Source organism: Calonectris borealis, chromosome 23 (assembly GCF_964195595.1).
Source record: "Calonectris borealis chromosome 23, bCalBor7.hap1.2, whole genome shotgun sequence".
Taxonomy (NCBI): domain Eukaryota; kingdom Metazoa; phylum Chordata; class Aves; order Procellariiformes; family Procellariidae; genus Calonectris; species Calonectris borealis.
The window spans coordinates 7,801,741-7,814,512 of record NC_134334.1 but is presented as its reverse complement, the minus strand read 5'-3'; the positions used below and the strand labels follow the sequence as shown (position 1 = coordinate 7,814,512).

The 12,772-nt window shown below is 67.9% G+C and overlaps 1 protein-coding gene across 2 annotated transcripts; it reads right to left on the bottom strand.

Annotated features, from left to right (window-relative positions):
* Positions 1-280: 280 nt before the first annotated feature.
* Positions 281-12,772, bottom strand: RAP1GAP (RAP1 GTPase activating protein). 2 transcript variants are annotated; one of them, XM_075171996.1, is made up of 22 exons: positions 12,526-12,772; positions 10,867-10,955; positions 10,736-10,783; positions 10,580-10,618; positions 10,295-10,480; positions 9,532-9,626; positions 9,375-9,453; positions 9,241-9,294; positions 9,058-9,141; positions 8,879-8,979; positions 8,653-8,782; positions 6,979-7,134; positions 6,804-6,875; positions 6,634-6,720; positions 4,350-4,487; positions 3,633-3,701; positions 3,433-3,542; positions 3,274-3,348; positions 1,171-1,264; positions 1,003-1,081; positions 852-919; positions 281-773 (listed from the first exon to the last, which is right to left on the bottom strand). In XM_075171996.1, the coding sequence occupies exons 3-22, from the start codon at positions 10,772-10,774 to the stop codon at positions 765-767; spliced, it is 1,764 nt and encodes a 587-aa protein (XP_075028097.1). In that variant the 5' UTR covers positions 10,775-10,783; positions 10,867-10,955; positions 12,526-12,772; the 3' UTR covers positions 281-764. The 2 variants fall into 2 exon arrangements, with proteins under 2 accessions (XP_075028097.1, XP_075028096.1); XM_075171995.1 differs by lacking the exon at positions 12,526-12,772 and having other exon boundaries at positions 1,003-1,084; positions 10,867-11,068.

Below are 12,772 nucleotides of genomic sequence, written 5' to 3'. Positions count from 1 at the left end.
CGGGTTGGCCACCGGAGTTGAAAAAAAGGGGTTTGTTTTTTTTTTTTTGGGGGGGGGGGTTGGGAACATCGCCTGGCGTATTTTGGGGTACCCACAGCACCCCGAAACTAGCAACAAAGCAAGGCTTTGCTCAGCTTGGCTGCCGCGAAAGCCCCAAAATTTGGATAAATGACCCCAAAATGGGGGTGGTTTTAAGTTCACGTGGAGCATCAGCCCCTGCTGGGGTTTTGGGGACCCCCCCCCCAGATATCGGGGACCCCCCCCCAGCACCGCCCGGCCGTAGCGATAAATAAACCTTTATTTTATACAGGACTCACGGGAAACACAAACACGATTTGGGGGGGGGCTTGAAAAAATAATTCCCTCCCCTCCCCAAAATTCCAGCATCCGACCCATTCTGGAGCTTTTTTCCCTTAAAATAAAAGGGGGGGGGGACAGGGGGGTCCCCACTTTGGGATTGAGCCACCCCCTTTTTTTTTTTTGGGGGGGGGGTGTGCTCTGGTTGGGCCAGCTCTTTGTTTTGGGGGAGCCTCCCCCCCCCCCCATGGCATTGGGGTCACGGTGAGGGGGGGCCCTTCGTGGTCCCCCCCCCAAGGGGTATTTGGGGGTGACAGAGATTGTCTGGAGGGGGGGACCCCCCCATTTTTGGGGGGTCCCCCCAAATCCTGCACTGGGGACGATGGCTTTGGCTCCTGGCACGGGGGTGGCACACGGCGGGGGGGCGGGGGCAGCTGTGACCCCCCCCCCAGGATGGGTGGGGGTGTCTATGCGCCCTGTGCAGAAAGATATCAGTGGGTGCACCCCAATATGGGTGCCCCCATATTGGGGTGCACTGGGGGGGGCAAACTTACCGGGTTCTGGGGGGGCCGCTCCAGCTGGATTTTGATCTCGGGGCAGGGGGGGTCGGGGGGTCGGCGGCCTGTGGGGGGGAAAGGGGGGGCCATGAGCACCCTGAGGGGTCCCCCAGCCCCGTGGGGGCCTGACGCCCCGGTGATGGGCTACCTGGGGGGGTCCCGGGGGGGTCATCCGGCCAGGGGGTGTCGGTGAAGGCGTCACGGTGGGTCCCCGAGGGCGAGCAGCTCTGCTAAGGGTGCAGCAAGGGGGGGGCGGGTCAAAGGGGTGCTGCCCCCCCCCCCAGCACCCAGCACCCCCCCCTTGGCACCCCGGTACCCTGCCCGGCTCGCTGGGCTCCTCGGTGGCGCTGCCGAAGCTGCTGGCGCTGGAGGAGGAGCGGGAGAAATCCGGCGGCTCCGGCTTCTCGGCCCTGCCCGGGGACAGTCCCCAGAGCCGGGGACAGGCTGGCACCGCGCCCAGTGGCCGCCGCCATGGCTCGCCGCGACGCCGCGCTGCCCCTGTGCCACCCTGTCCCCACACCATCCCGTCCCCGGGATGTCCCATCCCTGTGCCAACCTGTCCCCACGCCATCCCGTCCCCGGGATGTCCCAGCCCCGTGCCACCCTGTCCCCATGCCATCCCGTCCCCGGGATGTCCCATCCCCGTGCCACCCTGTCCCCACGCCATTCCATCCCCGGGATGTCCCCTCCCCGTGCCACCCTGTCCCCATGCCATCCCATCCCCGGGATGTCCCAGCCCCGTGCCACCCTGTCCCCACGCCATCCCGTCCCCGGGATGTCCCCTCCCCGTGCCACCCTGTCCCCACGCCATCTCGTCCCCGGGATGTCCCATCCCCGTGCCACCCTGTCCCCACGCCATCCCGTCCCCGGGATGTCCCATCCCCGTGCCACCCATCCCCATGCCATACCATCCCTGGAATGTCCCCTCCTCGTGCCACCCTGTCCCCATGCCATCTCGTCCCCGGGATGTCCCATCCCCGTGCCACCCTGTCCCCATGCCATCCCATCCCTGGGATGTCCCCTCCCCATGCCACCCTGTCCCCACGCCATCCCGTCCCTGGGATGTCCCAGCCCCGTGCCACCCTGTCCCCATGCCATCCCGTCCCTGGGATGTCCCATCCCCGTGCCACCCCATCCCCACGCCATCCCGTCCCTGTGCCACCCTGTCCCTGGGATGTCCCCTCCCCATACCACCCTGTCCCCACGCCATCCCGGCCCTGGGATGTCCCAGCCCCGTGCCACCCTGTCCCCATGCCATCCCATCCCTGGGATGTCCCATCCCCGTGCCACCCCATCCCCACGCCATCCCGTCCCTGTGCCACCCTGTCCCTGGGATGTCCCCTCCCCATACCACCCTGTCCCCACGCCATCCCGGCCCTAGGATGTCCCGGCCCCGTGCCATCCCATCCCCGTGTCCCTTGTCACATCAACCTGTCCCCATGCCAGCCACCCCTGTGCCACCCCACCCCGCTGCGTCCCCCTGCTACCTTGTCCCTGTGACATAGAGCCCCTGTGCCACCCTGTTCCCGGGTGACCCTGTCCCTGTGCCACCCCATCCCTGTGATGTTGCCCTGTGCCAACCATCCTTGCGCCACCTTGTCCCGGTGTCATCCCATCCCAGTGTCACCCTGTCCCATTGCATCCCCGTGCCACCCTGCCCACATGCTGCCCCATCCCAGTGCCCTCCAGTCCCCATGTCACCCCATCCCCATGTCACCCTGTCCCCTTGCCACCCCATCCCAGTGTCACCTGTGCTGCCCCATCCCAGTGCCCTCCTTTCCCTGTGTCACCCCCTCCCAGTGCCACCCCACCCCGAGGTCACCCTGGCCCATTGCATCCTGGTGCCACCCATCCATGTGCTGTCCCATCCCAGTGCCCTCCAGTCCCCGTGTCACCCCACCCTGTGCCACCCCATCCCGGTGCCACCCTGGCCCATTGCATTCCTGTGCTGGCCCATCCCAGTGCCCTCCAGTCCCCATGTCACCCCAATGTCACCCTGTCCCCTTGCCACCCCATCCCAGTGCCAGCTCATCTTGGTGCCACCGTGTCCATGTGCTGCCCCATCCCAGTGCCCTCCAGTCCCCATGTCACCCCATCCCAGTGTCACCCTGTCCCACTGCATCCCTGTGCCACCGTGTCCATGTGCTGCCCCATCCCAGTGCCCTCCAGTCCCCATGCCACCCCATCCCCATGTCACCCTGTCCCTGTGCCACCCCATCCCAGTGTCACCGTGTCCCAGTGCCACCTCATTCACGTGCTGCCCCATCCCAGTGCCCTCCAGTCCCCATGTCACCCCGTCCCAGTGTCACCCTGGCCCATTGCATCCCTGTGCTACCCCATCCCGGTGCCACCCTGTCCCGGTGCCACCTTGTCCCCATGTCACCCTGATGTCACCCTGTCCCGGTGCTGGGTGCAGGACCTGTCGGGGTGCCGGCGGCTCTCGGGGGAGCTGTGTGTGGAGCTGGCGCCCTCGGGGGCAGCGGCGGGGCCGTCCCTGGGGGGAGGCGGCGGGCAGTGAGGTGACACCGGGAGGGGACACCGGGCGGTGCCAGCCCCGTGTCCCGGTACCGGCGCTCACCTGCCGGCCGGTGCCTCCTGGATGCTCTCGATACCGATGGCGCTGGAGCGGCGGGAGCCGAGCGGGCCGGGCCGCCGCCGCGACGGGCTCTTCCCGGGCACCAGCAGCGCCTGCGGGTCGCCGTTAACCGGGGACCGGGGGCGGGGGGGAGGGAAACACCGGGGGGGGGCACCGGGGGGGCCCGTGCCGGCGGTACCCACCTCTTCCACCGAGCCCAGCCCGATGGCGCTGCCGCGGCGTCCCCGCCGGCTCCCGGGCACCAGCAGCGACTGGGGGCGGCACCGCGTCACCCGCCCCGGGGGGCACCGGGGCACCGGGAGGGGCGGGGCCACCGGGGGGTGCGGAGCCGCGCGGGTGAACGGGGCTACCGGGAGGGGCGGGGCCGAGGGGTGGGAGGGGCTTGCGCGAAGAAGCGGGCGGTGAGGCTGAAGGGGCGGGGCTTAAGAGTGGGGCGGGGCTTACGCGCATGAGCGAGGCGCAGGGAACCTTGGGGGTGTGGCTTGAGGGGGGCGGGGCTAGAGCGCCTTAGGGGCGGTCCTGTTCCCCAGAGGGGGCGCGGCCTCCCGGAGGTGGGCGTGTCCTCAGCCAGGCGCCCGCAGGCAGGCTGGCTGGGCGGTGGGCGTGGCCAGCGCGGTGGGGGCGTGTCCCGGGGGCGGGGCACTCACGCAGGCGGCCCCCGGGGCACCGTCGGGGGGTCCGGCGGCGGCGGCGACGGCGGCGGCGTTGGCGGCGTTGGGGGGGGGCGTTGGGGGGGCCCGGCGGGGTCCCAGCCCCACGGCCTCCAGGGAGGGGCTGCGGCCCCGCAGCGCCCGCTGCAAGGCCCCCGCGCCCCGTCAGCAGCGCCCGGTACCGCCGGGCGCCCCCGCCCCGGTGTGTGCGTGTGTCGGGGGGGACGGGACCCCCCCGCGGTGCCCCACCTTGAAGGACTCGAAGAAGCCCGGGGCGGCGGCGCCGTTGTCGGGGCGTTCGTCGTCGGGGCCCAGCCCCAGCATGGCCTGGCTGCGGGCCTGCAGCTCCTCGTGCAGCGTCTCCAGCAGCGCCGCCCGCGTCCGCTCCTGCGCACCCGCACCGCTGCCGGCGGCGCCGCGCCACCCCACGCGCCACCGCCCACGCGCCACCGCCCCACGCGCGACCCTCCCCCGCCATGCACCCGCCCGCCCACGCTGCCGGGGACCCGCGGCACCTGCACCCCCCCGGCCCCGGCCCCCCACGCACAGCCCACGCGGCCCCCACGGCGTGCACGGCACCCACATCATGCGCAGCACCCGGTGTACGTGGCAGCCAGATGCACAGCACCCACACCCACAGCACCCACAGCAGGCATGCCTCGCCCCCGCCATGCACAGCACCCAGTGTACACAGCACCCACACGCACAGCACCCAGACGGTGTGCAGCACCCACATGCATGCCACTGCTGCAGGCATGCCTCTCCCCCACCCATGCATAGCACCCACATCATGCACAGCACCCAGTGTACACAGCACCCACGCACAGCACCCACACGCACAGCACCCAGACGGTGTGCAGCACCCACATGCATGCCACTGCTGCAGGCATGCCTCTCCCCCACCCATGCATAGCACCCACATCATGCACAGCACCCAGTGTACACAGCACCCACGCACAGCACCCACACGCACAGCACCCAGATGGTGTGCAGCACCCACATGCATGGCACTGCTGCAAGCATGCCTCCCCCCCACCATGCACAGCACCCACATCATGCACAGCACCCAGTGTATATGGCACCCACGTGCACAGCACCCACAGCAGGCACTGCACCCTGTGTACATGGCACACACCCCCAGCACCCAGCGTACACAGCACCCACAGCAGGCACAGCACCCACGTGCACAGCAGCACGCAGTGTTCATAGCACACAGCCCCACCGCATGCACAGCACCCATGGCATGCACAGCACCCACTGCAGACATGGGCCCTGCAGCATGCACAGCTCCACTGCAGGCACAGCACCCACATCCACAGCACCCACAGCATGGCTGCAGGCACAGCACCCACAGTATGCACAAGCCCCATTGCATGCACAGCACCCATGGCATGCACCACCCCACATGCACAGCACCCTCGTTGTGCCCAGCACCCACATGCCCCACAGCATGCACAGCCCCATTGCAGACACAGCACCCACATGTACAGCACCCATATGCACGGCACCCACGTGCCCCACAGCATGCACAGCCCCGTTGCAGGCACAGCACCCACATGCACAGCACCCACATGCACAGCACCCACATTGTGCACAGCACCCATGTTGTGCCCAACACCCACGTTGTGCCCAGCACCCACATGCCCCACAGCATGCACAGCCCCATTGCAGGGACAGCACCCACATGCACAGCACCCACATTGTGCCCAGCACCCACGTTGTGCCCAGCACCCACGTGACCCACAGCATGCACAGCCCCATTGCAGGGACAGCACCCACATGCACAGCACCCACATGCACAGCACCCACATTGTGCCCAGCACCCACATGCCCCACAGCACGCACAGCCCCATTGCAGGCATTGCAACCACATCCACAGCACCCATATGCACAGCACCCACGTTGTGCCCAGCACCCATGCTGTGCCCAGCACCCACATGCCCCACAGCATGCACAGCCCCATTGCTGACACAGCACCCACATGCACAGCACCCACATTGTGCCCAGCACCCACATCGTGCCCAGCACCCTCGTTGTGCCCAGCACCCACATGCCCCACAGCACGCACAGCCCCATTGCAGACACAGCACCCACATGCACAGCACCCATATGCACAGCACCCACATGCACAGCACCCATATACACAGCACCCACATGCACAGCACATTGTGCCCAGCACCCACACGCCCCACAGCATGCACAGCCCCATTGCAGACACAGCACCCACATGCACAGCACCCACATTGTGCCCAGCACCCACATCGTGCCCAGCACCCTCGTTGTGCCCAGCACCCACATGCCCCACAGCACGCACAGCCCCATTGCAGACACAGCACCCACATGCACAGCACCCATATGCACAGCACCCACATGCACAGCACCCATATACACAGCACCCACATGCACAGCACATTGTGCCCAGCACCCACACGCCCCACAGCATGCACAGCCCCCTTGCAGGCGCACCCTCCCAGGCGCCCAGCACCCTCAGCCCCCCCTATGCTCAGCACCCAGCACCCACATTTGCACCCACCTCCAGCTTGGCGAACTTCTCAGCCTTGTAGCAGGCGTACTCGGCGTTGATGAGCTTCGTCAGCAGGAACTCCTGGAACTCGGGGCCCTGCGGGGACGAGGGGCACCCCTGGGTGGGTGCCACCCAGGGACACCCCCCCCTCCCCTCCAGCAGCACCCATGGGTGCTCACCTTCCTGAAGACAGCAGGGTCGGGCAGTGGCGGACCGAAGAAGGGCACGTCGTCACGGGCGGTGACGGAGACCTGTGGCGGGTGGGCAGGGTGGGGGGTGTGACAGAGCACCCCGCTGCCCCCAGCACCCCATGGGGATGGGGAAACTGAGGCACGGGGGGGGGGGGGCGGGTACCTTGTAGAGGGTCCCCTGGGAGCCGCCCGGCTCCAGCTGCACCACCACGAAGGCGTGGAGGAAGTTGGAGGCGATCATGTCGGGGACGAAGGGGGTGTTCTCGTCCTGGAAGACGATGGCCACGATGTCGTTGCCGATGTGACGCTTGCGCTGCAGCTGTGGGGACACGGGGGACACGGGGGGGACACGGGGGGGGGGACACGGGGGACACGGGGGGGACACGGGGGACATGGGGGACATGGGGGACACAAGGGGCACGGGGAGCGATCACACCAGGGGGACAAAGGCAGTGGCAGACTCTGTGCCCCACAGACACCCCTCCAGCACCCATGGGTGCCCCTGGAGCTTTTGCATCCCATAGACAACCCCCCAGCACCCATGGGTGCTCTGCTAGCCCCTGCATCCCATATAGGCCCCCCAGCACCCATAGGAGCCCCACCACCCCTTGCGCCCTATAGATGTCCCCCAGCAGCCGTAGGTGCCCCACCACCCCTTGCGCCCCATAGAGGCCCCCCCAGCACCCACAGGTGCCCCACCACCCCTTGCACCCTATAGAGGTCCCCCAGCACCCACAGGTGCACCCTCTACAGCCCCCCAGCACCCATAGGTGCCCCACCACCCCTTGCACCCTACAGAGGCTCTCCAGCACCCATAGGTGCCCCACCACCCCTTGCACCCTATACAGCCCCCCCCAGCACCCATAGGTGCCCTACCACCCCTTGCACCCTATAGAGGCCCCCCAGTACCCATAGGTCCCCCACTGCCCCTTGCACCCCATAGAGGCCCCCCAGCACCCATAGGTGCCCCACCGCCCCTTGCACCCCATAGAGGCCCCCCAGCACCCATAGGTGCACCCTATACAGCCTCCCCAGCACCCATAGGTGCCCCACCACCCCTTGCACCCTATAGAGGCTCTCCAGCACCCATAGGTGCCCCACCACCCCTTGCACCCTATACAGCCCCCCCCAGTACCGATAGGTGCCCTACCACCCCTTGCACCCTATAGAGGCCCCCCAGTACCCATAGGTCCCCCACCACCCCTTGCACCCCATAGAGGCCCCCCAGCACCCATAGGTGCCCCACCACCCCTTGCACCCCATAGAGGCTCCCCAGCATCCATAGGTCCCCCACTGCCCCTTACACCCTGTAGAGGCTCTCCAGCACCCATAGGTGCCCCACCACCCCTTGCACCCTATAGAGGCCCCCAGGCCCCCATAGGTGCCCCACCGCCCCTTGCACCCCATAGAGTCCCCCCAGCACCCACAGGTGCACCCTCTACATCCCCCCCCAGCACCCATAGGTGCCCTACCACCCCTTGCACCCTATAGAGGCCCCCCAGTACCCATAGGTCCCCCACTGCCCCTTGCACCCCATAGAGGCCCCCCAGCACCCATAGGTGCCCCACCGCCCCTTGCACCCCATAGAGGCCCCCCAGCACCCATAGGTGCACCCTCTACAGCCCCCCCAGCACCCATAGGTGCCCCACCACCCCTTGCACCCTATAGATGCCCCCCAGCACCCATAAATGCCCCACCACCCCTTGCACCCCATGGGGGGGCCCCAGGACCCCCTACACTCCCCATTCCCCAAGCACCCATATGTTCCTCCCAACCCTTCCCCCCGCCCCCTTCCCCCATCATCCCCCCCACCCCCCAGCACCCATGGGTGCCCCACCTGCTGGGCGTCCCCCTCGGTGTAGGGCAGCTTGGTGGAGACGTGGAACATGATCTCCTTGTCGCGGAAGTGGCAGTAGATGGACTCGCTGCCCGTCTGCCCGTGGGTCACGTCCAGCCCCCCCCGAAACCTGGGTGCAGGAGACGTGGGGGGGACACAGGCACCCTGAACCTGGGGTCCATGGGTGCCCCCCCCCCCCAACCACCCAGCACACCCCATCACGCACCCCTTGAAATCCCGTAGCTGCACCCGTTGACCCAGGACCTCGAGGAATTCGGTGAACGCCGGGCTCTCCTCCGTGGTGCCGAAAAGTTCCTCTTCGGAGGTCTGAGGTGGGGTGGGGATGGGTGCCAGCACCCACCCGGGACCACCCCCACCCTAACCCCCACCCACCCCACCCCATACCTGCCCCAGTTTTTGGTAGATGACCCCAAATTTGAAGTGGTTGCTGAGCACGTGCTCGTCGAAGGCGAGGATGAGGCGGGACGCCTGCGGGGTCGGGAGGGGGCAGAGGTTGGGTGGGGGGTACCTTGGGGTGCCCCCCACCCATGGGTGCCCATGACCCCTCCCTCCCCCCACCCTGTTCACCTTGGGGTAGAGCACGGGGTAGAAGCGATCCACGTTGATGTCCTCGCACACCAGCTGCGGGAAGGATGGGTGATGCAATGGGTGGCTCAGGGTGGGGGGGCACCCATGGGTGCTGCCAGAGGTGTTGCACCCACCTTGGCCATCTGCACGACATTGGGGAACTCGGCCAGGCAGGAGATGGGCACCACGTCGTGCAGGGTGCGGGCGCGGGTGCTGCAGGGCGAGGCGGGGGTCAAGGTGGTCCCCTACCCCCTGCCAGCACCCATGGGTGCCCCCTGGCACCCTGCTCACCGCAGCAGCAGGTGGAGGTGCTCCTGCTCGTCGTACTTGAGGGAGAAGACGAGGTGGCCCAGCGCCGGGTCCAGGGAGTAGTAGTTGAAGTGCTCCTGCGGGGAGGGGGCCAAGCACCCATGACCACGCCAATGGGTGCTCCCACTGGCAGGCACCCATGCCATGGGACACCCATGCCCATGAGCACCCATGCCCGGGGGGCACCCATGCCCACGGACAACCCATCCTACAGACACTTGTAGGGTCCCCATGCCCATGGACACCCATGTCCACAAGCACCCATGCCATGGGGCAGCCAGGTCCCTGAGCACCCATAATCCTGAGCACCCACCCCCATGGGGCACCCATCCCCATGAGCACCCACGTCCATGAGCACCCCCACCCACAGATACCACCACCTATAGAGGTGACGGGCTACACATGCAATGAGCCAGCCATACCCATAAGCACCCATGCCATGGGTCACCTATGTCCCTGAGCACCCATACCCATGGGCACCCATACTTATGCAGCCCCCATGCCCATGCACACCCATGCCCATGGGGCACCCATGTTCCTGAGCACCCATGCCACAGGGCACCCATGTCCATGAGCACCCATACCCATGGGGCTCCCATGCCCACAAATACCCACACCCATGTCCATGAGCACCCATACGCATGAGCACCCATGTTTATGGGTTTTCCATGCCCACGCTCACCTACATCCATGCGGAACCCACCCACCCCAAGCACCCATGCCTGGAGCACCCATGGGGCCTCACCTTGCCCAAGAAGTGCTTGCGGTAGATCTTGGCCGTGTGGTTGCCCTCAAGCCTTGCCCGGGTGCTGGGTGCTGGGGTGGGGGGGGACTCGGGTGCCCCGCTCAGCTGGTGGTTGGTGCCCTCAATCCAGTAACCCCCAAACTGCGGCAGGAGGATGAGGGGGAACGGCCCCTCCCGGCCCAGCACCTGCACCCACAACCCAGGTGGGTGCTCCAGCCACCCACCCACCCACCCAGCCGCTCGCCTGCCCTTGCACCCATCTCTGGAGGGGAGCGGGTGCTCTACCTCGTGCACGCTGGGGTAGGGGATGTAGTCCTCCTCCGTCTGCAAGACAATGGGGTGGGTGAAGGCCATGCTAGCACCCATGGGTGCTGGGGTGGGTGAAGGCCACACTGGCACCCATGGGTGTTGGATGGGTGCCCCCACCCCAGTAATGCCTACCTTGAGTGGTGGGGGGATGGCGTGGCGCTGCTGGGCCATCCTGCTGCCCTGCGGGAGACGGGGGCTGTGGGTGCCCATCACCCTGCCTTGGGATGGGCACCCTTGGGTGGGGAGCACCCATGGGGGCTTACCTCGGGGTGGGGTGGCCGAGGGGGTGGCGGTGCCAGCTGGAGATACGTCTAGGTGGTGCGGGGGGGCCCAGGGGGGTCCATGGCGCTTCCTGGGGGAGAGGAGAGCTCCCCCACAGCCCCTCGCCATGACGCCAGGCCGCTCAGGCAGCGGCGTTACCCCTGAAGCCTACTGATGGCAGCAAGCCAAGTGCCACCTTGCTGGCTGCCAGGAGCCAGCGGGTGAGGAGCAGCGGGTGTCGGGTCACTACATGGGGGTGCCCGGATGCTGAGACCCCCCCAAACTCATCGCACCCACCCACCTCCACCCCCCCCACCCCGAAGGGCGCCCTCTGGAGGCGGGAGGTGGCGCCGCGCGGCGCAGCACCACGGACAGCGCCGGGCACCGGCAGCGCCGAGCACCGCCCGGACGGGGACACGGCGACACCGGCCCTGGTGCAAACCCGTCCTTGTGCAAACACAGCCCCGGTGCAAACGGGTCCCACCCCCGTGCGAACACCCCCCGGCCGCGCGCGACCCTCGTGCAAGCACAAACGCTCGTGCAAACGCGCCCCGTCCCTGGGCAAACACGACGGCGTGCATGCGTGTCCCTGGTGCGCCAGGGTGCAAATGTGACCCATCCTTGTGCAAACACCACCCTGGTGCAAACATCACCCTGGTGCAAAAGTGACCCTGGTGCAAATGCAGTGCTGGTGCAAACACGACGCTGGTGCAACCACGCCTGCATGCAAGCACACCCCTGGTGCAAACGCGCCCTGCCCCTGTGCAAACACGACGGCGTGCATGCGTGTCCCTGGTGCAAAAGGGACCCTGGTGCAAACGTGACCCGTCCCCGTGCAAACACCACCCTGGTGCAAACACAACCCTGGTGCAAAAGTGCCCCTGGTGCAAATGCAGCCCATCCCTGTGCAAACGCGGTGCTGGTGCAAACGCGGTGCTGGCGCAAACACGACCCTAGTGCAAACACGCGTGCGTGCAAGCACACCCCTGGTGCAAGCACGACCCGTCCGCGTGCAAACGCGACCCCGGTGCAAATGCGACAATGTCACCCGCCCCCGTGCAAACACGTCCCCGTGCAAACGCGCCCCTCGTGCAAACACGACCCGTCCCCGTGCACCCGTGGGCCGCAGCGTGATCCCGGGGGCTGTACGGGGTCCTGGGGGGGGGCTCCCCCATCGCTACCCCCCCGCCCCAGCACCCAAGGGGGGGGCAGTCCCGGGGTGGGGGGGGCGCAGCACGAAGAGGGGGGTGACCCAAATGTGGGACCAGGTTGGAGGGGGCAGATTGGGGGGGACAGATTGGGGGGGCAGATTGGGGGGTCTGGGCTGGGGGGGAGGCACGGGGGGGGCAGATGATGGGGCCAGGATGGGGGGGGGGCAGAAGAGGGGGGGCAGATTTTGGGGTATCCGGGGGGGCAGGGTGGGGGGGCGCAATTCATGGGGGAGCTATTTTGGGGAGAGGCAGGTTGGGGGGTACATGGGGGGCTGATCCCCCCCCGCCCAGGCCCGGAGCATCCCCCCAGCCCCCCCCAGCGCTGCCGGTACCGGCAGCGGATGAAGGTCACCGGGGGACGGGCCCCCCCCCCGGTGCTGCGCCGGTGATGGTGGTGGGGGGTGTCTCCGGGGGGACCCCGGTTCCCGGTCCCCGCGGCGCGGCACTTACCGGAGGGGCGGCGGGGCCGGGGCCGGTACCGGAGCGGAGCCGGTACCGGAGCGGAGCGGAGCGGGGGCCCCGCCGCTCGCAGCCACCGCGCCGCGTCACGTGCGGCGGGGCGGGGCGGCCCCTCCGGGGGCGGCCGGCACCGGGAACCGGCACCGGAACCGGGAACCGGCAACCAGGGAACCGGCAACCGGGAAACGGCACCGGAACCGGGAACTGGCACCGTGGAACCGGGATCCGGCACCGGGAA